The 22,596-nt window shown below is 42.7% G+C and overlaps 1 protein-coding gene and 1 pseudogene across 6 annotated transcripts in view; one reads left to right on the plus strand and one right to left on the minus strand.

The window, feature by feature from the left end:
• Window positions 1-4,547: 4,547 nt before the first annotated feature.
• On the minus strand, window positions 4,548-4,970 carry LOC105498769 (thioredoxin pseudogene; annotated as a pseudogene).
• Window positions 4,971-17,444: 12,474 nt separating this feature from the next.
• Window positions 17,445-22,596, plus strand: part of TUT7 (terminal uridylyl transferase 7) — a 66,438-nt gene continuing 61,286 nt past the window's right edge. For 3 of the 6 annotated variants that reach the window (XM_011771101.3, XM_071077596.1, XM_011771102.3), the window contains exons 1-2: window positions 17,545-17,680; window positions 18,721-19,271. In XM_011771101.3, the coding sequence (XP_011769403.2) occupies window positions 18,752-19,271 (520 nt within the window). In that variant the 5' untranslated portion in view covers window positions 17,545-17,680; window positions 18,721-18,751. Of the gene's footprint in view, window positions 17,681-17,779; window positions 18,504-18,720; window positions 19,272-22,596 lie in introns of those variants that run through there. The other 3 variants (XM_071077594.1, XM_011771103.3, XM_071077595.1) reach the window with 2 other exon arrangements.

Below are 22,596 nucleotides of genomic sequence, written 5' to 3' on the forward strand. Positions count from 1 at the left end.
TTCTTTCCTTTTTTTTTTTTTTTTTCAGAGATGGAGTCTCACTGTGTTGCCCAGGATGGTCTCGAATTCCTGGGCTCAAGTGATCCCCCTGCCTCAACCTCCTGAAGTGCTGGGATTATAGGGATGAGTCACCGCACCTGGCCAAGAAAAGGGCTCTTGTATACACTGTTGTTGAGAATGCAACCTGTACAGCCACTATGGAGAACAGTATGAAGCTCCCTTTAAAAATGACAAATAGGACCGGGAATGGTCACTCACGCCTGTATTCCCAGCACTTTGGGAGGCTGAGGTGGGTGGATCACCTGAGGTCAGGAGTTCGAGACCAGCCTGGCCAGCATGGTGAAGCCCCATTTCTACTAAAAATACAGAAATTAGCTGGGCATGGTGGTGTGTGCCTGTAATCCCAGCTACTTGAGAGGCTGAGACAGGAGAATCGCTTGAACCCAGGAGGCAGAGGTTGCAGGGAGCTGAGATGGCGCCATTGCACTCCAGCCTGGGTGACAAGAGGGAAATTCCATCTCAAAAAAAGATAAATAGAACTACTGTATGATCCAGCAATCCTACTACTGGGAAGTTATCCAAGGAAAAGAAAATCTTCACATAGAAGAGACATTGGCCTCCACCTATTTATTGCAGCACTATTCACAATAGCCAAGATATGGAATCAACCTAGGTGTCCAGTAAAATAAACATATAAAGAAAAAGTGGTTTATATACCTCATGAAATACTAGGTTCTGGAGGACATACAGGTTAACCCAATAGGAAAATCTCTGCCCTTGTGGAATTTATATTTTAGTGGAAAATAAAATAAAAGACAGGAAATAAATAACAATAATAAATAGCTAAATGATGTGTCAGGTAACAAGGTATATATAGCTCTATAGAACTGTCAACTTGAAATAATCAAAAGAATCAGAATTCAGTTTGAATGAGTTTATTCCAGCAAAAAAACTGGGAATAGCCATCCTGGGAATACAGACTGCAGAAAAATGAAGTCAGTGCTCCAAAATTAAAAGAAATTTAACAGGATCAAACCTGTTCCTATAAACTTTATAAAATTAATCAGTGAAAAAGGGAGAGGGAGAAGATGAAAACAAACCAAGCTTGCAGCACATTCAGCATTAATTATTAGGTCAGCTTGTTCTCTGACCTGTTTCCTCATAGTTGTTTACTGCCCACTGCACCGGAATCACACAAACTCTGTCACAAGATTATACTTCCCCTTAACTGTTCTAGAGATAGCAACTTAAGCATTGTGAAATATTGTTTTCCATTGGAGATATTCTTTCAGATCCTGCATACTGCAACTACTGATGCCAGCTGGTCTGTAGGATTCTATGAGAAGCTGACTCACCAACGAATGAAGTTTCCACATCCTGATGACTTCATCCCCTTACCACAATGAATCAACAGCCGCAAATTTCCAGCCCCTTGCCCTCCACAATCTCCTTAAAAATCCCAGTCCAGAACTCCCCAGAGGATATGGATTTGAGGATTCCTCTTGCCTTTCTACTTGGCTGCCCTGCAATCATTAAACTCTTTCTCTGCTGCAAACCATGCTGTCTCCGTGTATTGGTCTATTACTATGCAGCAGGCATATGAACTTGATGTTCGTGTAACAAGATTGTAATATTTTATTTGTTGAAATTTATTACTGGGCATGGTGGCTCACTCCTGTAATCCCAGCACTTTGGGAGGCAGTGGTGGACGGATCACCTGAGGTCAAGGGTCTGAGACCAGCCTGGCTAACATGATGACACCCCATCTCCACTAAAAATACAAAAAAAATTAACCAGGCATAGTGGTGGGTGCCTCTAATCCCAGCTACTTGGGAGGCTGAGGCAGGAGAATCACTTGAACCTGGGAGGCAGAGGCTGCAGTGGGTGAGATCATGCCATTGCACTCCAGCCTGGGCAGCAAGAGTGAAACTCTGTCTCAAAAAGAAAAAAGAAAAGACAAGAGAAAGGGACAGAGAGAGAGAGAGAGAGAGAGAGAAGAAAGAGAAAGAAAGATTATTTTTATGTATTTTTTTTTTTAAACAGGATCTCACTCTGTCACCCAGTCTGGAGTTCAGTGGCATAATCAGGTTCACTGCAGCCTTGACCTCCCAGGCTCAAGTGATCCTCCTACCTCAGCTACCCAAAGTGGGACTACAGTTGTATGACACCACACCTGGCTAATTTTTGTATTTTTTGCAGTTATGGGGTTTCATCATGTTGCCCAGGCTGGTCTAGAACTCCTGGACTCAAGTGACCTGACTGCCTCAGCCTCCAAAATTGCTGGGATTACAGATGTGAGCCAGGACTGTGCCTAGCCAGGATTATAAGCTTTTTCCCTCCCCTCCCCTCCCCTCCTTTCCCTTCCCCTTCCCTCCCCTTTCCTTCCCTTCCTCCTCTTCCAGACAGAGTCTCACTCTGTTGCCCAGATCTGAGTGCAGTGGCATGATCATAGCCCATTTCAGCCTTGAACTCCTGAGGTGGGAGAGCTCAAGCAATTCTCCCAGTTAAGCCTCCTGAGTAGCTGGTACCACAGGCGCATGCCACATCTGGTTAATTTTGAATTTTTTTTGTAGAGACAGGAGTCTTACTGTTAGATATGAGTCCTAAATTTCTTTTCAAAGAATCAATATGTCAGTATGTTCAATTCTTTGCCTTCTACTTTTAAACTTAACTTCCTCATAAAGCAAACTTTTTCGATTACCTGCTCCACCCTGACTCATTCTGATTACCTGCTCTGTAATAACCATTTTTCCCACCAAACCAATCACCCCGTCACTCTCTTTAAATTACCCAGTTGGAATTAGTTTAGCCTGTGTGGTCTAACTCTAGCCAATTGGGGAAGGGCATAGCAGCAGGGGCCACCTGCATCAGGGATAAGAATTCTTTCCCCTCCCTTGTCCAAGTGTGCACTCACCATTGCTCCAACTGTGAGGGCGCACCCTTCTGTAGAAGTACCTTGCCTTCCTGAGAATCAAAAAGAAAATTTTATATTCAGGTGCTATTTCTTTTGTCGCACCAAAACTTTACATATAACAATTTGGGGGCTTGCCTGTGATTACGTTCCCCTCCAGGGATGGTCTCTGGTTCTCTCTCATAAGGAGGAGCACACCGCCCACTTGAGATGACTTCAGGGGTGAGAAATCAAGACCTACCCAGTGCAAGGAATAACTCGAGCTCTCAGCAATGCAGGGGACAAAAAAAAAGCCAGCCACCAAGCTTAAAGGATCCTCACATACTGCAGCAATGACTCTGTGCACAGATCAAGGAAGGAGAAGTCACGGGAGCCGGTAAAGTATTTCCTTCGTGGTGGGGACTAAGGTAAGAAAGCCGCGGGGGGTGGGGAGGGGCGGTGAAGTACTCCTTCATCAGGGTAGCATAGAGGTTAAAAAGAGGCAAGACATCCCCACTGCGGGGGATTGAACCTCACACGAACCTCCAGTAGTACAAAAGGCAAGAAATTTCCAGTGGTGAAAGTGAGCCTCATCCCAAAAGGCAAGAAATTGCCAGTGGGGGAAATTGAGCCTCACCCCACAAGCTGAAAAATTTCCAGCAAGGGAAATTGAAACTTGAACCTTACCTCAAAACCATCAAGATGAGAAATACCCCAAGCAAGACAGGGAGCAAAGGGGATAAAGATGGTAACAAAGATAGCCCCCCAGATAGCCCCCTAGGTCTCATGCTAAAACACTGGAAGGATAATGAAAGGACTGAATATAGAAAAAAGCAACAAATGATAAAATATTGCTGTCTTATTTGGACTCAGGGACCCATCTTCAAACCCTCAATCTTCTGGCCAAAGTTTGGGTCGAATGAGGATGTAACGTGTCAGCTTCTAATCCGATATGTTAATGATAAAGGTCCAGTGTCTCAAGAAGAACTAGGCTATGCCCTTTGTTGGAGGCAAGGACCAGCCCTCCTTTTTCCCTTAAATTGGGAAGAACCAAATCTAGCACCTCAAAATGAAAAGTCAGAGGAACCAGCTGTCATGCCTAAAGACTCCAGTGCATGGGATCCCCTAGACTCAGTGTGCCCCAGTCAGTGTCCCCAATCGTTCCCCTCAAACAGTGCTGCCACCTCAGATCCCATTCCAATTCCCCCACTACTCACGTTATCCTTCCTCCTTATAACCCTGACTGGGATTACCATCCCACCAGCCTGTTCCCTCGCAACCTAAAGACCCCTCTCTAAAAGGACCCCAGCCTCCATCTGGAGGACCAAGGTCCTCATCCAGACCCCCTAAAGAGTATGGAGGAGCAGGGTTAAGGAATCCCAGAACTAAGAGGGAGGAAGGACAAGATAGGTGCTATAGATGTGGAAGAACAGGCCACTTCAAATGAGGATGTCCTAAACTAAGAAAGGAAAAAGAAGCCCTTCCACTCATGACTTTCAAGGAAGAATAAGGGGTTCAGAGGCTCTCTCTTTTATCTTGAGTCCCACCAGGAGCCCTTGATAAATTTTGAGGTTGGATCTAAATATGAGCTTAGCACCCTTTTTTTTTTTTTTTTTTTTAGAATGAATGTTTTATTGTCACGCAGATGGCAACTGGGTTTATGTCTTCATATTTTATATTTTTGTAAATTAAAAAAATTACAAGTTTTAAATAGCCAATGGCTGGTTATGTTTTCAGAAAACATGATTAGACTAATTCATTAATGGTGGCTTCAAGCTTTTCCTTATTGGCTCCAGAAAATTCACCCACCTTTTGTCCCTTCTTAAAAAACTGGAATGTTGGCATGCATTTGACTTCACACTCTGAAGCAACATCCTGACAGTCATCCACATCTACTTCAAGGAATACCACATTGGAATACTTTTCAGAGAGGGAATGAAAGAAAGGCTTGATCATTTTGCAAGGCCCACACCACGTGGCTGAGAAGTCAACTACTACAAGTTTATCACCTGTGGTGTTCAAGGCTTCCTGAAAAGCAGCCTTGCTCTCGATCTGCTTCATCATCTTTGCTGCTGGGGTCTGAGGAGTGGCTGTAAGGACCGATGGAAACGGATCCAAAGCCAGCTTATCACCTTTTTAGTCAACTCAGGGACTGCCTGCTCCTCTGTTTGTTTCCCTCCCATCTAATGTTGTCTCCTCCTCAGAGGAACTTTTAGTCTCTGGGGTAAAAGGGGAAGGATTTAGAGCAAAAATTTTAGAAAGCACAGAAGTTAGATACCAGGATCGTTAGCTTATATTCAGTTCTTATTAATCCCTGAAGCAGGAACTAATTTACTGGGGAGGAATTTAATGTTAAAGTTAGGCATAGGTCTACAAGTCAGCCCAAGAGGATTCCTCACCTCATTAAACCTACTCACCACTACAGATGAAAGATATATTAATCCTAATATCTGGTCCGAAGAAGAAAACCGAGGGGAACTCCAAGTCCCTCTGATCCACATCAAGCTAAAAATCCTGGGAGAAGTAGTAAGAAGGAAGCAATACCCTATTCCCCTAGAAGGTAGGATAGGGTTAAAACCTATAATCAAAGGGCTTATTAAGGATGGGCTTCTCGAGCCCTGTATGTCCCCTTATAACACCCCAATACTGCCAGTCCATATAATCATCAATGGTTTACTGTAATAGATTTGAAGGATGCTTTTTGGGCATGTTCCCTCACTGAAGATAGCTGAGATATATTTGCTTTTGAGTGGGAGGATCCCCACTCAGGGCGGAAACAACAATATCGATGGACAGTCTTACCCCAAGGGTTCACAGACTCCCCTAATCTTTTCGGCCACATTTTAGAACAAGTACTAGAAAAAGTTGTCATCCCAGAACAAATATGCCTTCCAGAACAAATATACCTTCTTCAGTACATGGACGACATTCTCATATCTGATGAAGATACAGAGAAGGTAACTGACTTCTCTACGCATATTCTTAACCATCTGCAGTTTGAGAGGCTACGAGTCTCAAAAAGAAAGCTTCAGTATGTAGAGCCCGAAGTTAAATATTTAGGCCACTTAATAAGTGCAGGCAAGTGAAGAATATGGCCTGAATGAATCGAGGGAATCGTGTCCTTACCCTTGACTAAACAAGAACTCGGGAACTTTTTAGAGTTAGTCGGATACTGTCGCTTATGGATTGACTCATATGCACTGCACAGTAAACTGTTATATCAAAAACTTGCCCAGGAGAAGCCTAACCATCTCCCGTGGACTTCTGAGGAAGGTGATCAAGTCAAGAAGCTGAAGGAAAGGCTCATAACTGCCCCTGTTTTAGCCTTACCCTCCCTAGAAAAGCCATTCTACATTTCTGTTAATGTGGACAGTGGGGTAGCTTTAGGAGGGCTGACTCAAGAACACGGAGGCTGCCAGCAGCCCGTAGCCTTCCTATCAAAGGTCTCAGGCCCAGTCACTTATGGATGGCCTCAATGCATCGCGGCTACAGCAATACTAGTCAAGGAAAGCAGAAAGTTAACCTTTGGAGGAAAATTGACAGTAAGCAAGTCGCACCAAGTTAGAACTATCTTAAACCAAAGAGCAGGGAGATGGCTTACTGACGCCAGAATCTTTAAGTATGAGGCCATTCTGTTAGAAAAGGATGATTTAACATTGACCACTGATAATTCACTCAACCTAGCAAGTTTCCTGACAAGAAATCCAAATCTAAGGAAGGAACATACATGTTTAGATTTCATTGATTACCATACAAAGGTTTGACCAGACCCAGGAGACACCCCCTTCCAGACTGGATGGCACTTATTCATAGATGGTTCCTCCGGGTGATTGAGGGAAAAAGACACAATGGGTATTCAGTGATTGATGGAGAAACTCCTGTAGAAATAGAGCCAGGAAAATTGCCCAACACTTGGTCTGCTCAAATGTGTGAGCTGTTTGCACTCAGCCAAGCCTTAAAGTACTTACAGAACCATGAAGGAACCATCTATACCAATTCTGAGTTAATTTGGACTAAACAAGGTCTTATTAATAGCAAAGGATAATTGAAATCCCAAACTTACAAGGTTTTCAACAAAAGTAAAGTTTGCTAAAAGTTAACAGTGTAACATGTATTATCCTAACTTCTAATCTTATGGCCTTAGGCAGTCTAGTCCACAGACATGAAGGAAGTTTGCTTTGGAAAAGAATGGTTATCATCTTTGGGGAAAAAAAAGGAGGGAGGGTGGGAGGAGAATTTACATAAAAAGAATGTTATATGGTACATTCTTGTCCTAAAATAAATTAACTGGTTGTTTAAAGAAAGGGACATTTGCAACAAGTCAGAAAGTTGAGGCATGTCAACGAATTGTCTGTGAAAGTCGTGAAAAAAAAAGTGTGTTATAAAAGGGAATTTATGCAAGAAATGTTGTATAATGTAACAGTAATTAGGACTCCTGAATATAAAACTATTGAAGAAACAGTTTATATGCAAGGTGTATAAGGAAAGTAAAATATACTTTTAGTAAAAGGATTATAAGGAGGCATAAGAATGTGGATTTTTACCTACATTAAAAGGTTAAAAAAAAAACTTTGTTTTGAAGGTTTAAGCAAGTTTTAAAATGTTAATTATAAAGGAAATTCTGTGTGTAAACATATTGGCTAAAGTTAAAAGGGTATCATCCAGTTTTTCTGTGAACTGGACATTAAAATAAAAGCACAATAGATTTTTCTTAAAGCACTAACCTGCTCTTTAACAAAAATTATAAAAGGTTAAAAAGAGTCTATAAAAATCTTACCTTATGGTTAGATGTTAAAATTAGATAAATATGTCTACATGATTTTATTAAAATTGATTGTAACATTAATAACATACTAATACAAAGTCGAAATTTAGCTTATCAGGTATAAAAATCATACAGGAAGCGTTATCAAATATAAAATGGTGTTTGACTTTCTTTGGTCTAAAAACTAATACAAATAGGTGCTAAAGGAAATTTCTCAGTAAGAAGGCACCAAGGGCTATAAAGTCCACTGCTGATATCCCTACATTTAAACCAAAAGATGAATTTCTTAGAAATCATTTACTTGGTTTATCTTCCACTTTCCTTTCCCTCAAAACTAAAGTCTTTTAGCACAGGTACCACTCCTAGAATCTCCGGTAAACCAGCACCAGCCTGAGGATCACGTTCTCATCAAAGGGTGGAAAGAAGGAAAACTCGAGCCACCTGGGAAGGACCCTACCTTGTGCTGCTAACCACGGAGACTGCCGTTCGTACAGCAGAAAGAGGATGACACATTACACCCGAGTCAAGAAAGCCCTGGCTGGGCTCATGCCTGTAATCCCAGCACTTTGGGAGGCCAAGGTGGGCAGATCACAAGGTCAGGAGATCAAGACCATCCTGGCTAACACGGTAAAACCCCATCTCTACTAAAAATACAAAAAAAAAAAAAAAAATTAGCCAGGTGTGGTGGTGGGTGCCTGTAGTCCCGGCTACTTGGGAGGCTGAGGCAGGGGAATGGTGTGAACCCTGCAGGCGGAGCTTGCAGTGAGCCAAGTTCCCGCCACTGCACTGTAGCCTGGGCAACAGAGCGAGACTCTGTCTCAAAAAAAAGAAAAGAAAAAGGAAAAACAAAGCGCCAAACCCCCTCTAGAGTCGTGGGCCATGGTCCCAGGGGAAAACCCTACCAAACTAAAGCTAAGAACAATTTAACTCCCTTTCATCTATTCAAATACTCTTGCTTCTTTCCTCGCTCTATTGCTGACCATCTAGTTATAACATAAGCAAGTCAATTTTGCCTCAAACTATTGCATTTGATACTTGCTTTGTTATACCTTGTGGGGACTTGCCAAGTCAAAGACAGCTCTCTACTTCAGAAAAGTACCTCTGTCTCTCCTGACTCTCCCCAGACTGGGCCTTAGTAAATTGGGACCATTTAATCTGGGGAGATTTCAATAAAGACCCCAGTGCCAACCAGGAATCTTGCCCCCCGATGTAGAGCTTTCATGCCATAGTTGGTCCAACGTTCTGTGGACCACTAAAGAGCAAGGATGGACTGCCCCAACTGGTTTTTGTAATTTCCTAAAACCATGCATTCATTTTACTAGAGGATCATAAAAGTTAAACACTTAAAACAAACTTTGGCAATTAAGACAGGATACCAAGATGCAAATGCCTGGTTGGACTGGATCAAATATTCCGTCCACACATTAAACAAAAGCAATTGTTATGCTTGTGCACACAGCAGGCCAGAGGCCCAGACTGTCCCCTTTCCACTAGGATAATCCTCCAGTCGACCATGTGTAGGCTGCATGGTAGCTCTTTTCCAGGATTCTACAGCCTGGAGTAATAAGTTGTGCCAAGCTCTCTCTCTGCTATACCCCAAAGTCTGGCACCCTGCGGGTCAGCCCCCAAGGGCCATCCAGCTTCCATCTCCCAACACTAAGTTCACTTCATGTCTCTCACGACAGGGAGGAAACTTAGCATTCCTTGGAGACCTGAAGGGATGCAGTGAGCTTAAGAATTTTCAAGAGCTTATCAATCAGTCAGCCCTTATTCATCCCCAAGCAGATGTGTGGTGGTATTGTGATGGACCTTTACTGGACACTCTGCCATTAACTGAAGAGGCATTTGTGCTTTAGTTCAATTGGCTATCCCTTTTGCCAAGGCATTTCATCAACCAGAGGAAGGAAAAATAAGACATCGTAAAGCGAGGGAAGCCCCTTATGGGTCTTTCAACTCTCATGTTTATTTAGACACAATTAGAGTCCCATGGGGGAATACCAGATCAATTTAAAGCCTGAAATCAAATAGCTGCAGGATTCGAGTCAATATTTTGGTAGGTGACAATAAAAATGTAGATTGGATAAACTACATCTACTACAACCAACAGCGATTTATTAACTACACTAGAGATGTTGTTAAAGGAATAGCTGAACAATTAGAGGATACTAGCCAGATGGCTTGGGAAAATAGGCTAGCCTTAGACATGATATTAACAGAAAGAGAAGGAGTTTGCATCATGATTAAAACTCAATGTTGCACCTTCATCCCAAACAACACTGCCCCAATGGAAGTATAACAAAGGCATTGTAAGGTCTGATTGCTCTATCCAATGAGTTAGCCAGCAACTCAGGGGTAAATGATCCCTTTACAGGATGGCTAGAAAAGTGGTTTGGTAAATGGAAAGCAATAATAGTCTAAATTCTTACTTCCCTCGCAGCCATAATAGGTGTACTTACTCTTGTTGGGTGCTGTGTCATACCATGCATCGGTGGGTTGATGCAGAGGCTCATAAAAATGGCACTTAATAAAACCTCCCTTAACTGTCCTCCACCTTATCCAGAGAAGCTTCTTCTTTTGGAAAATCAAGCAAAACAACTAAGCCAAGGCATGCTAAAAAAAGTTTGAAAAGAAAGCTGTAAGGAAATACAAGGGGAGGGGTTGTTAGATATGGGTCCTAAATTTCTTTTCAAAGAATCAATATGTCAGTATGTTCAATTATTTGCCTTCTACTTTTAAACTTAACTTCCTCATATAGCAACCTTTTTTGATTACTTACTCCACCCTGACTCATTCCAATTACCTGCTCTGTCGTAACCATTTTTCCCATCAAACCCCTCACCCCATCACTCTCTTTAAATTAGCCACTCAGAATTAGTTTAGCCTGTGCGGTCTAACCCTAGCCAATAAGGGAACGACACAGCAGCAGGGGCCACGTGCGTCAGGGATAAGAATTCCTTCCCCTCCCCTGTCCAAGTGTGCACTCACCATTGCTCCATCTGTAAGGGCACACCCTTCTATAGAAGTACCTTGCCTTCCTGAGAATCAAAAAGAAAATTTTTATTCGAGTGCTATTTCTTTTGTGGCACCGAAACTTTATATATAACATCACTATGTTACCAAAGCTGGTCTCAAATTCCTGGGCTCAAGAAATCCTCCCACCTTGACCTTCCAAAGTGCTGGGATTATAGGGTAAACCACCATGCCCAGCCTAGAAGCCACTGTGCCGGCAAAATTTTCCATAGAAGGCTGATTTATGGGTTATAAATTAGTTATGATTTGTTTTCCTTTCCATACAGCTTGTTTTCATTTTCTTCCCAACTTAAGAGTATATTTAACGTTCCTTCTTAGACAATGTGCTAGTCATAAGCCTTAGTGTGAGAGAGTTAAGAGGAAAGGTAATCTATAATGAAGATCAACAGTCAAGAGGAAAGGGGTCTTCTCTGGAGCCCATTAGTCACTTACAACATTTTACAAAACCATATAGATAAAGAAGAAGGTTAATCTATGATGAGAGAAACAAAGGCTACAGCTGCCTGGGTTATAGCTGCTTAGGTTACAGCTGCCTGTCAAGTGACTCAGGCTCCATAAGCACGTTCCTTTAAGGTCCAAAAAATTTAAAGTTCCAACAGTTTAGATTTTGAATTCTTTTTACAAGACAAAAAAATACACCAGGTAAAATGTTAGATTACAATTTAAATGGGTGGACAGGGCTGGGTGTGGTGGCTCACACTTATAATTCCAGAACTTTGGGAGGCAGAGGTGGGCGGATCACCTGAGTTCGGGAGTACAAGACCAGCCTGGCCAACATGGAGAAACCCCATCTCTACTAAAAATTCAAAAAAATTAGCTGGGTGTAGTGATGGGCACCTGTAATCCCAGCTACTCAGGAGGCTGAGGCACGAGAATCGCTTGAACCTGGGAGGTGGAGGTTGCAGTGAGCTGAGATCACACCACTGCACTCCAGCCTGGGCAACAGAGTGAGACTCCGTCTCAAAAAGATAAATAAATAAAATAAATACATACATAAATAAATCGGTAGTCAGAATAGGCTGCCTTGAGAATGTGACCTTTCAGCAAAGACATGAAAGGAAAGAGGAAGTGACCAATATAGACATCTAAGAGAACCTGTTTTAGGCTGAGGGAACACCCAGGGCAAAGGCCCTGAGGCTTTGTGATGGAAGAATTGCAAGGCTAGCATAGCCAGGGTGCAATGTGCGTGTATGGGAGGGAGTGTAATGAAAAAAATAGTTTTCACTCTATTCTCACATTCAATGCAGCACATTTCTGTGACCAGATAAGTGGAAGTTGGTGATTTCCCCACATACCAAGTATTGGAGCTTAGAAAATAATGCCCCAAGTTGTGGCACTTTGGCATGGCTGAGTACTTTTAAGGGGGAAATTGAAAGGGCTTAGAAATAAATCTCAGAACCAAGGACTGTCTGATTTTCTCTTGCCTCACCCCACCACCCTCACCCATCTACAGGCAGGGAGGGACTTTCTCTAAACTTCCTCTATCTGATTAAGGGAAGTTTCTGCAGAAGAAATGCAATTGTCTTAGACCCCCTCCTTGGAATCTACACTAACTAGAGAAGATGAACTTGTGTCTCAGGAGAGCCCAGGACAATGTACCTGGACAGGTTTTTTCGTTGTTGTTGTTGTTTGTTTTTTTTCTAGACAGAGTCTCACTTTGTTGCCCAGGCTGGAGAACAGTAATGCAATCACAGCTCACTGCAGCCTCAACCTCCCTGGGTTCAGGTGATCCTCCCACCTCAGTCTGCCGAGTAGCTAGGACTACAGGTGTGTGCCACCACGCCTGGTTAACCTTTTAGATTTTTTGTAGAGATGGGGTTTTGCCATGTTGCCCAGACAGGTCTCAAATTCTTGGGCTCAAGTAATCCTCAGGCCTCAGCCTCCCAAAGTATTGGGGTTATAGGTGTGAGCCACCACATCTGATTGGACAGACTTTTCACCTATTTTTTAAAACCATTTTTCTAGTCGGAAAGACTTTTTATCTGTATAAGAAGAAAACTTTTGCTTGCCACACACTTACTCTACCATCACCTTTCAATGACTTTGGTCACCACCTCCCCATCAGAGGCCCCGGTTTCTTTCTGTAGCTCAGGGTCCTATTTAAGCTTCAGCCATTTGGCCCTTCTTTGAGTTTCATACTTTGTTTGCCTCTCGCTAGCTTGCAAGTTGATAAATCGATATGTCTTTTCTCCTGTTAATCTATTGTCAGTTTGTTTTATAGATTCAAACCATCAAAACTTCTGAGGGTATAAATTTCCTTCTGCCTTTACAGAAGCAATTATATCAACTTGGTGTCCTATAATTCATTTCAATTCTATCCACCTGGCAATAGTGTCAGATCCCACAGGTGAGGGCTCAGCCCTACAAGTTTGCCCCCACTTCAGATAGCAATCATGAGTCAAAGCCACCCATACTTCTGACTAACGGGTTTCTGAGGTTCCCGTGTCCCCAGTAGCCCAGAGAACTCAGGAAAACACGTTTACCGATTTATTATAAATGATATTATAAGGTATACAGATGAACAGCCAGATGAAGAGGTACACAGGGCAAGGTTGGAGGGCAGGGCACAGAGCTTCCATGCCCTCTCTAGGTGAGCCAATGTCCAGCACCTACATGTGTTCAACTATAGGGACACTCTCATCAAATCCTTTTGTTCAAGACTACTTAGAGAGCTTGATCTCCCGCCCTCTCCTCCCCTTCACAGAGGTCAGTGGGTGAAGCTCAAAGTTCTAACCCTCTATTCCTCCAATCACTTGGTCTTTCTGGTGATTAGCCCCCATGCTGAGGCTATGTAGGGCCCCCACCCTAAATCATCTCATTAGCATAAACTCAGGAGTTTAGGGGCTCATTATGAACACGGAAAGACACTTCTATCACTCAGGAAATTTCAAGGATTTTAAGAGCTCTATGACAGAAACTGGGGACAAAGGCCAAATATATTTTATATTATACCACTGGGGTAAGAGGAATAAGGGCTGAGATCAGTAGGTAAAGGGAAAGGCCTTGAGCCATTGAAGGACTTTGGTTTTTGCTACCAGAGAAGTTGGGAGCCAGTGAAGTGTTTTGAGGGGGAGCTCAGTCTGGCTTTTAACATGCATTTTCTGGCTACTGTGTCAAGAGTGGATTGAAGGAGCCAGGCACAGTGGCTCACGCCTGTAATCCCAGCACTTTGGAAGGCCGAGGCAAGTGCATCACCTGAGGTTGGGAGTTCAAGACCAGCCTGACCAACATGGAGAAACCCCATCTCTACTAAAAATACAAAATTAGCTGGGTGTGGTGGCTCATGCTTGTAATCCCAGCTACTCGGGGGACTGAGGTGGGAGAATCGCTCGAACCCAGGAGGCGGAGGTTGTGGTGAGTCGAGATCATGCCATTGCACTCCATCCTGGGCAACAAGAGTGAAACTCCATCTCAGAAAAAAAAAAAGAGTAGATTGGAGGACAATGTGGAAGCAAGTGATAGTGGTGAGCATCTGGCCGGAAGCAGAGAAAGTGGTGATAAGTTACTGGACTCCGGACAGATTTGAAGGAGGAACCAACATAACTTGCTAACAACGTGGATAAAAACCACTGGCATTTAAGCATTAGAGCTCTAAAAACGGAAAACCAAACCAAACCAAACCAAACCAAAGAAAACAAACCACTGGTGAAAAAATTCGGCTGATAAAACTGTGAATATAATTCCTGTATTTCTGACTCCATGGCTGCACAGAAAAAAAGCACTGGGTTTGTTAAAAGTTGACTTGTCAAGATGTACTACAATGTTAATTTCAAGATAGAATTACAAGAATGTCAAGATGTATTACATGTATTACAATGTTAATTTCAACATAGAATCACAAGAATTTCAAGATGTATTACATGTATTACAATGTTAATTTCAAGATAGAATCACAAGAATATCAAGATGTATTACATGTATTACAATGTAAATTTCAAGATAGAATTACAAGAATGTCAAGATGTATCACATGTACTACAATGTTAATTTCAAGACAGAATTAGAAGAATGTCAAGATGTAGTACATGTATTACAATGTTAATTTCAAGATAGAATCACAAGAATTTCAAGATGTATTACAATGTTAAGCTCAAGATAGAAAATATATTGTAACATATGAGGCAGTATTAATGTCCTCTGAGCATAGCTTAACAGTATATAGCAGCCTTTGCCCTCACATTTCCGCTCCAGGTTGTTGGAAATATGTCAAGACCGTGAAGCAATCACCACAAAGATTCTGAGAAACTCATTAATCCTTCCAGTGACATCCAAAGAAAAATCAAACCAAAATTTCCAACCAGATTGTAGGGATTCCTAGGAACAACTTAAATATCCATTACAGCATAATATGGACAGAAAAAGGTATATTCTGTTGTCAGTATATTTTGATTAGTACTGCATCTTATTTTAGAGAGCCTGATTTGTCCTCAAGATGAATCTTAAAAGCAACTATTAGAATAAAAGAAGTTGGGCTTTGGGAAAGACGTTGAAGAAAATGCAAATTTAAAACATTTTATTTTTTAAATTTATTTTTGAGAGAGACAGGGTATTGCCCTGTTCCCAAGCCTGGAGTGTGGTGGCACCATCACAGTTCACTGCAGCCTCCAATTCTTAGGCTTAAGGTATCCTCCTACCTCAGCCTCCAAGGTTGCTGGGACTACAAGCAGGAGCCAAAGTGCCCAGCAAAAATATTTTAAATCCAACCAGGCGTGGTGGCTTACACCTGTAATCCCAGCACTTTGGGAGGCCGAGGCAGGTGGATCGCTTGAGGTCAGGAGTTCAAGACCAGCCTGGCCAACACGGTGATACCCCCCTCTCTACTAAAAATACAAAAATTAACCAGGCATGGTGGTGCATGTCTGCAATCTCAGCTACTAGGGAGGCTGGGGCAGGATAATCACTTGAACCTGGGAGGCAGAGGATAGAGAGAGCCAAGATCGCACCACTGCAGACCAGCCTGGGCAACACAGTAAGACTCTGTCTCAAAAAAAAAAAAAAAAAAAAAATTTAAATCCTTAGAAAGATGTATCCTCTGCTGCTACTCTAGAACTCTAGGTGGAGGCGGAGGTTGCAGTGAGTGGAGATCACGCCACTGCCCTCCAGCCTGGGCAACAGAGTGACACTCCATCTCAAAAAAAAAAAAAATGTATTCAAATCCTTAAGATGTGTCCTCTACTGCTACTCTAGAACTGTAGGTGGAGGCAGATTTCTAAACCAGTTCTTTTGTACAGGAATTACTGGTTTGGGTGGGGCGTGGTGACGCTGCTGTCTCAGAATTAATGTAATCATGCTTCATCATACTCCCTTTTAGACTCTATATTTTCAAGGCCACTGTCTGCCTGTTGAAGAGATTATCAGTTTGATCCTCATGTATTTTCAGAATCAAAATATCTAAGTAAGGAATTATATAAAAGTTGTAGGAATGTGTTTTACATCACTTTTAATATAGCCACATGGTTAATAACAGCCTCATATTCAGGGTTTGGATTGCAGCAGTGCCATTTACTTCACTGCAAGTGCTAAATGTCCTCATCTTTAAAAGTGGGATAATGATAGAGTCTTCCTGAAGTTGTGAGGATTGTAGAAGTTAAGGCTGGGTATGGTGGATCACCCCTGTCATCCCACCACTTTGGGAGGCCAAGGTGGGAGGATGGCTTGAGGCCAGGAATTGGAAAGCAGCCTGAGCAACATAGAAGACCCGTGTCCCTACAAAAATAAATAAAATAAAGGAGTTAGTATTTGTAAAGCCTTCACAGCAGTTACTGGCATAGCCAGTACTTTGCGTGTTATTATTTTAAGGCCATTGCCCCATAGGACCTGATAGCTTTCCATTTACATGCTTTAAAAAAGCAGAGAAATGGAAACTCGATTTTCCCAACGCTCCCTAATTTCACTAGTTGCTTGATGCTTTTCAAAGCATTTAGAACACTGCAAACAGCAAGGAAGGTCATACAGTAAAGAAATAAAAAGCAATACCGAGTTCGAGGTGTGCGTTCTTCAAAAATTCGAATTGAACGCTCCCTGGTCACCCCTTGCCATTACACATATTCTTCGAAATGTACTGATTTTTTTTTTTTTTTTTTAAAGTAAAAGTAATCCTTACACAACCTAAGAAAAAAGCAGAGCATTTTCCTTGACCACTTTGAGATCTGGGTGAGCAGTGCATGTTTAAATGCCGGCATTTCTACAAGGTCGGCAATTAAGAATTCACGAAAACATTAATCACTCCGACTTATCAGAAAAACACTAAGAGCGCTACGAGGCCTCGGAGCCTTTACTACCCCTGGAAGCAACCGGTGAGCACCCTGGAGCAAAGCCGAGGCCCCGAGCGCGGGGAAGGCGGCTGTGCCCGACCGCCGGCTCCGCGTCCCTCTCCGGGTGCGTAAGTCTGGGCTCCCGCGCCTTTCCCGAGCATTCAGCGCCCGGAGCAGAGAGGGGAACCAGAGGAGCGTCGAAGCCCGGAGAGAGAAGGAGCAGGCGCTGCTCTGGTAAGAAGCTCGGGCCTGGTCCCCGCGCGCCGGCGAACCGGCCATCCGGCGAGCCAGTAATCCGCCCGCGCTAAGGGGCGCACCCAGGGCCCAGACGCCGGGCCCGATACCTGGAGGGAGTGCGCTGGGGCACCGGACTGGACAGGCCAGGCGGGGCCAGGCGCGGAAGGCGGGGCCAGGCAGGGAGGCGGGGCCGGAGCGTGGGTAGGGCACCGGGGGGCGGGGCGCGGCGCGGCGCGCGTTTCCGGTGTGCGCGGCGGAGCGCTAGGGCGGGGGCACAGTCGGCTCCCAATCGCGCACAATGAGACAGCGCTGAGCGCCGGAAGTGGGGCCGAAGGAAAACACGGAGAGGGAGCCCGGCCGGGATAGGAAGAGGCTGGGGACCGCGGCGAAGGTGGTGAGTGCTCCTGGGCGCCTTCTCCCAACGTCCCTGCCAGACTCGCCTCCGGGCTGATTCTCCAGTTGGTTTCCTGGACTCCAGAGTAGTGGTCCGGCCTGGCCCCGGAGGTACGTTGGTTCCATCCCCCTCCGGCTTCCTCGCACCAGTTTGGGTGACCGAGGAACCCCCAGGCCGGCAGAGACTGAGCTCTCGGGTTCGAGTCCGTGTTTTCACTTTTTGTCAGACTGCGGGCGCAGAAGATAGGATTTGGGTCAAGACATTCGGCTCTGGCCCCCTGGCTGGCCGGGGGAACCCTGGAACCCTATGGAGACAGCAGGTCACTTCCTGCTTCCTGGTCCCCACGGTGGCTTCTTGGCCAGGAGTGCAGGGACGCCTCCTCTTTCTCCACGTCGGTCTCAAAAGGGTGGAAACTAAGGCAGATTGGTGGTGGAGCGGTCAGATGGGGATTGAAGAGGAGTGTCATTCCTCAGGCAATTGCTGTTCCTGACAAAACCAAACTTGTTTGGGGTTGGAGAATGGGGATTGAGGAGGTTAGCTGGAGTTGTCCCTTGATCGGAAACCCAGCCCCTTTGATTACGGCTGCACCTTGGTCGGGAGCGCAGCCCTTCCGTAACCTAAGCGCTCAAAGCCAGTCTGTCCAGAGTAGTGGTGGTGAAGGGACGGAAAATTGGAGTTGAAAGATGTAGTACTCCGTTCACGTAAAGTTTCGGTGTATAACACTTGCAAGTAATTACCAACTTAAAAAAAAAAAGACTGTTTCGGTAGTTTAGTAATAATATTGCCTTGGGATGAGGTTTTCTTTGAAGAGAAACGCTGTGTTACAGAAGGAAAAGCCGACCATACTTGGTTTGAGTAGTATTCTCTACTATGCTACCGTTCTGGAACCTATAGAGCTTCTCTTATTCACAGATTTAATCTTCATGCTAAATAGTAAGTATTAATTTTCATGAAGACTGTTAGAGGACCAAGCCTCCCAACCTCTAGAGTATTGCACTGATTATTAAGAATGTGATAGAATTTTTATTTTAAAAAAATAGGGAAAGAGTTTCACAGGCTTTGGGCATCTGTACGATAAATGTGTTATTTTGTATACTTGTATGATATCTTGTTATATAGTTTGATATTTTCCCAAAATGCCTTCTTTCAGGTGCAAAGTAAGAAAATTGAAGTCAAAGACCATGGGAGATACAGCAAAACCTTATTTCGCGAAGCGCACTAAAGACCGGGGGACTATGGATGATGATGACTTCAGAAGGGGTCACCCCCAACAAGATTATTTAATAATAGATGACCATGCTAAAAGCCATGGCAGTAAAATGGAAAAGGGCCTTCAAAAAAAAAAGATAACACCAGGGAACTATGGGAATACCCCCAGAAAAGGACCATGTGCTGTTTCCAGCAATCCATATGCATTTAAAAACCCAATCTACAGTCAACCTGCTTGGATGAATGACAACCACAAAGATCAGAGTAAGAGATGGCTGTCTGATGAACATACTGGTAATTCGGACAACTGGAGAGAATTCAAACCTGGACCTAGAATTCCTGTTATAAACCGACAAAGAAAAGACTCCTTTCAAGAAAATGAAGACGGTTATCGGTGGCAAGACACAAGAGGCTGCAGAACTGTGAGACGACTGTTTCATAAAGACCTAACAAGCCTAGAAACCACGTCAGAAATGGAAGCAGGAAGTCCTGGTAATGTTTTCCAACTTGTCAGATCACAACCTCAGAGTCAGCAATGTCTTATTCTTTTTCATCCAAATGAGTTTTGTTATTTTCAGCAATTTCGTTTTCAGTTTTTCATAGTTTCTGTTTTAAGAAGTGGTCACTTAGTATGATTATTTTAAGGATTGTAATCATGATATTTGGGCAGCTTCAACACATTTCACATGTTGATCCCTTTAAAAGTTTACTTTGCCCCAAGGCTCATTTTACTTCAGTAAACATGTTTTCTATAACGTGTTTTTTACAGAGGAGGGTAGCTATATGCCCCAGGGGATCATATCGTAATTGCTTAGTGGTTTTTGTGTTTTCAAAATTATGATTATAATTTTGTATTTGAATAATTAATGTGTTCATAATATAAATGACAGAATATAAAGGTTTTTTTTTAAAAAAACTTACTTGTTGATGTACAAACACAGTATACACTGCGTATATCTCCTGCCACAGGAGATACATCTTTTGGGTATAGTGTCAGTGTGCCGAGATGAAAAATCTGAGATCTTTGTTTTTCAAAAGGGATCATGACAAACAGGTTGAGAAACAAGTTTAGAAAGTCAGAAATAGATTCAAGCTTTGCTGTTTGGTTTCAGTAAGACCAAAACTAATTTCTCAGTGCCCTCACATGCTTGGTTAATTGCCCCAAAGGGATAATAAGGAGGTAATATGTTTTTCTAAAAGGAAAAAGTAGATTTTGTCCATGTGGCAATGATTTCTACTAACAGGAAGGTTATTTTTATCTAATGGGTAATATTTACTGAAATGAAATAAAGTCACAAATTGGATGGAAAAAAATGAAACAATATCATAGTTGGAAACATGGACTTGTAAGTTTATTGACTGAAAGCATTTTTTAGTGGTCGTACAGAATGTGCTTCAAACTGGCCAGCACTTTTAAATAAATTTTTTTAGTTTAAATGCATTCAGGGAATATGGACACTTTCTAGATCGCCCGATGCCTTTTCATGTTTTCTCACGGTGGCCAGTTCATACACAGGTTACCTATAAGGTGTTTGAGTTTGTGTCCCATGCATATGAATACTTAAAAGCAAAAAGGTTGTCTTTTATTTTTACTAGGTCTTAGGATAAAAATGAAAGTCTCAAGTGCTTACTGATATTAAATGGGGGGAAATGTGCTATTTGGTATTTTTTTCTTTTTTCGTAGATTCTTCTAGTTGTCAGATCCATTTATTTTTATTTTATTTTATTTTATTTTTTGAGATGGAGTCTCGCTGTGTCACCCAGGCTGGAGTACAGTGGCACGATCTTGGCTCACTGCAACCTCCGCCTCCTGGGTTCAAGCGATTCTCCTGTCTCATCCTCCAGAGTAGCTGGGACTAGAGGCGCGTGCCACCACACCCGGCTAATTTTTGTATTTTTTATAGAGACAGGGTTTCACCATGTTGGCCAGACTGGTCTCGAACTCTTAACCTCCAGTAATCTACCCACCTTGGCGTCCCAAAGTGCTGGGATTACAGGTGTGAGCCACCGTACTCAGCCTGATTTTTTTTTTTTTTTCTTTGAGACAGTCTTGCTGTCACCCAGGCTGGAGTGCAGTGATGTGACCTCCTGTCACTGCAGCCCCTGCCTCCCAGGATCAAGCAATTCTCATGCCTCAGCCTCCCGAGTAGCTGGGACTACAGGTGCACACCACCATGCCCAGCTGATTTTTCTATTTTTTAAATAGAGATAAGGTTTCTCCCTGTTGGCCAGGCTGGTCTTGAACTCCTGACCTCGAGTGAGCCACCCGCCTCGGCTTCCCAAAGTGCTGGGATTACAGGCGTGAGCTACCGCACCTGGTTCTCAGATATTTTTAAATTGGAAAATTAAGAGTATATATCAATATCAAGTAGCAGAAACAGAATGAAGTGTTATAAAGGCGTTAAGTAGTAGGGAGACATAAAACTTAAATCTTTAAGCTAGAAATAGCTTAAAGAATTATCTGATGCAGCACTCTGTTGTGATATATCAAAGATGTAATCACAATTTTACAAATCAGGGAGCTGCAGCTCGGAGAGGTTAAATTTACACAGACCTGTTTATGCAGAGCAGTAAATGAGGAAGTAGAACTAAAATTGGGGACTCTGCTACTCTGGCCATTAACTCAGCCTCGCTGGACCTGAAATCCTGACGGCGGAGCTGAACATTTCTTGATAATTTCTGGGCTTTTAATTTGTGCTTTTCTTTGTTAAAAATTGTGTCTATTTAAGTGTTTCTGTATTACTGTGTCTAGGTGGGATGTGGGCAATTTTGTTACCTATAGTCAGTCTTGTAGAAGTTGATCTTGAAAACCATTTTACTTTATTATTATTATTATTATTATTATTATTATTGAGATGGAGTCTCACTCTGTCATCCAGGCTGGAGTGCAGTGGTGCAATCTTGGCTCACTGCAACCTCCACCTCCTAGGTTCAAGCAATTCTCCTGCCTCAGCCTCCTGAGTAGCTGGGACTACAGGCATGCACCACCACACCTGGCTAATTTTTGTACTTTTAGTAGAGTCAAGGTTTCAGCATGTTGGCCAGGGCTAGTCTCGATCTGCTGACCTCCTGATCTGCCTGCCTTAACCTCCCAAAGTGTTGGGAGTACAGGTGTGAGCCACCACACCCGGCTGAAAAGCATTTTAAAAAGAAAGTTTGTCAAAAATTTGCAGCTAGACATTAAAAGGAACTGTTTGCTGACCACAGAAACTTATGTTTTCTTATTTTATTTGTATTCTTATAAAAGCAACTAAAGAAGTTGCTTTTAAATGTATTTGAATAGGAGATTAATTTTGCTATCTTTTTATTGGAGGTAATTCAAAAGCTTGCATGTTTTCCCTGTATGACACACAGGTATATGTTTTCACAGTTATTAAGTAAAGAATTATTCAGTTTCTGTCCCTTGAAAATCTTCATATAGGAAGCATTAAGCTTTGGTATAACATTATTTACTTTAGAGAGATTCAACTGAAAGTATAAACTAAAAAGGATCTCATTAAAGAGATTGAAATTTCTTTATCAAAATTGTGTCTTAATAAGGAAGGGTCTTATTCAACAATGTGAGAAGATATAATGGAAATTATGATACATTTGCTTTTTGTTTTCCCCTAAATACAGTACTACCTTCTGTTTTTTTCAGCTCTACATTACTGCCCCTACTTTAGCCCTCAAATGTCCTAGATTGCCAATTTAATGTATTTGGGACATTGCCATTAATGATCTTAGCTGGAAAGCATCCACTCAAATACACATGTCCTTTGTGAACCATATGCAAATAAAATATGGGAAACTTGGAATGCTGAATATAGGGAACTCT

The sequence above is a fragment of the Macaca nemestrina genome, chromosome 14 (genome assembly GCF_043159975.1).
Source record: "Macaca nemestrina isolate mMacNem1 chromosome 14, mMacNem.hap1, whole genome shotgun sequence".
In the NCBI taxonomy this organism is placed as follows: Eukaryota; Metazoa; Chordata; class Mammalia; order Primates; family Cercopithecidae; genus Macaca; species Macaca nemestrina.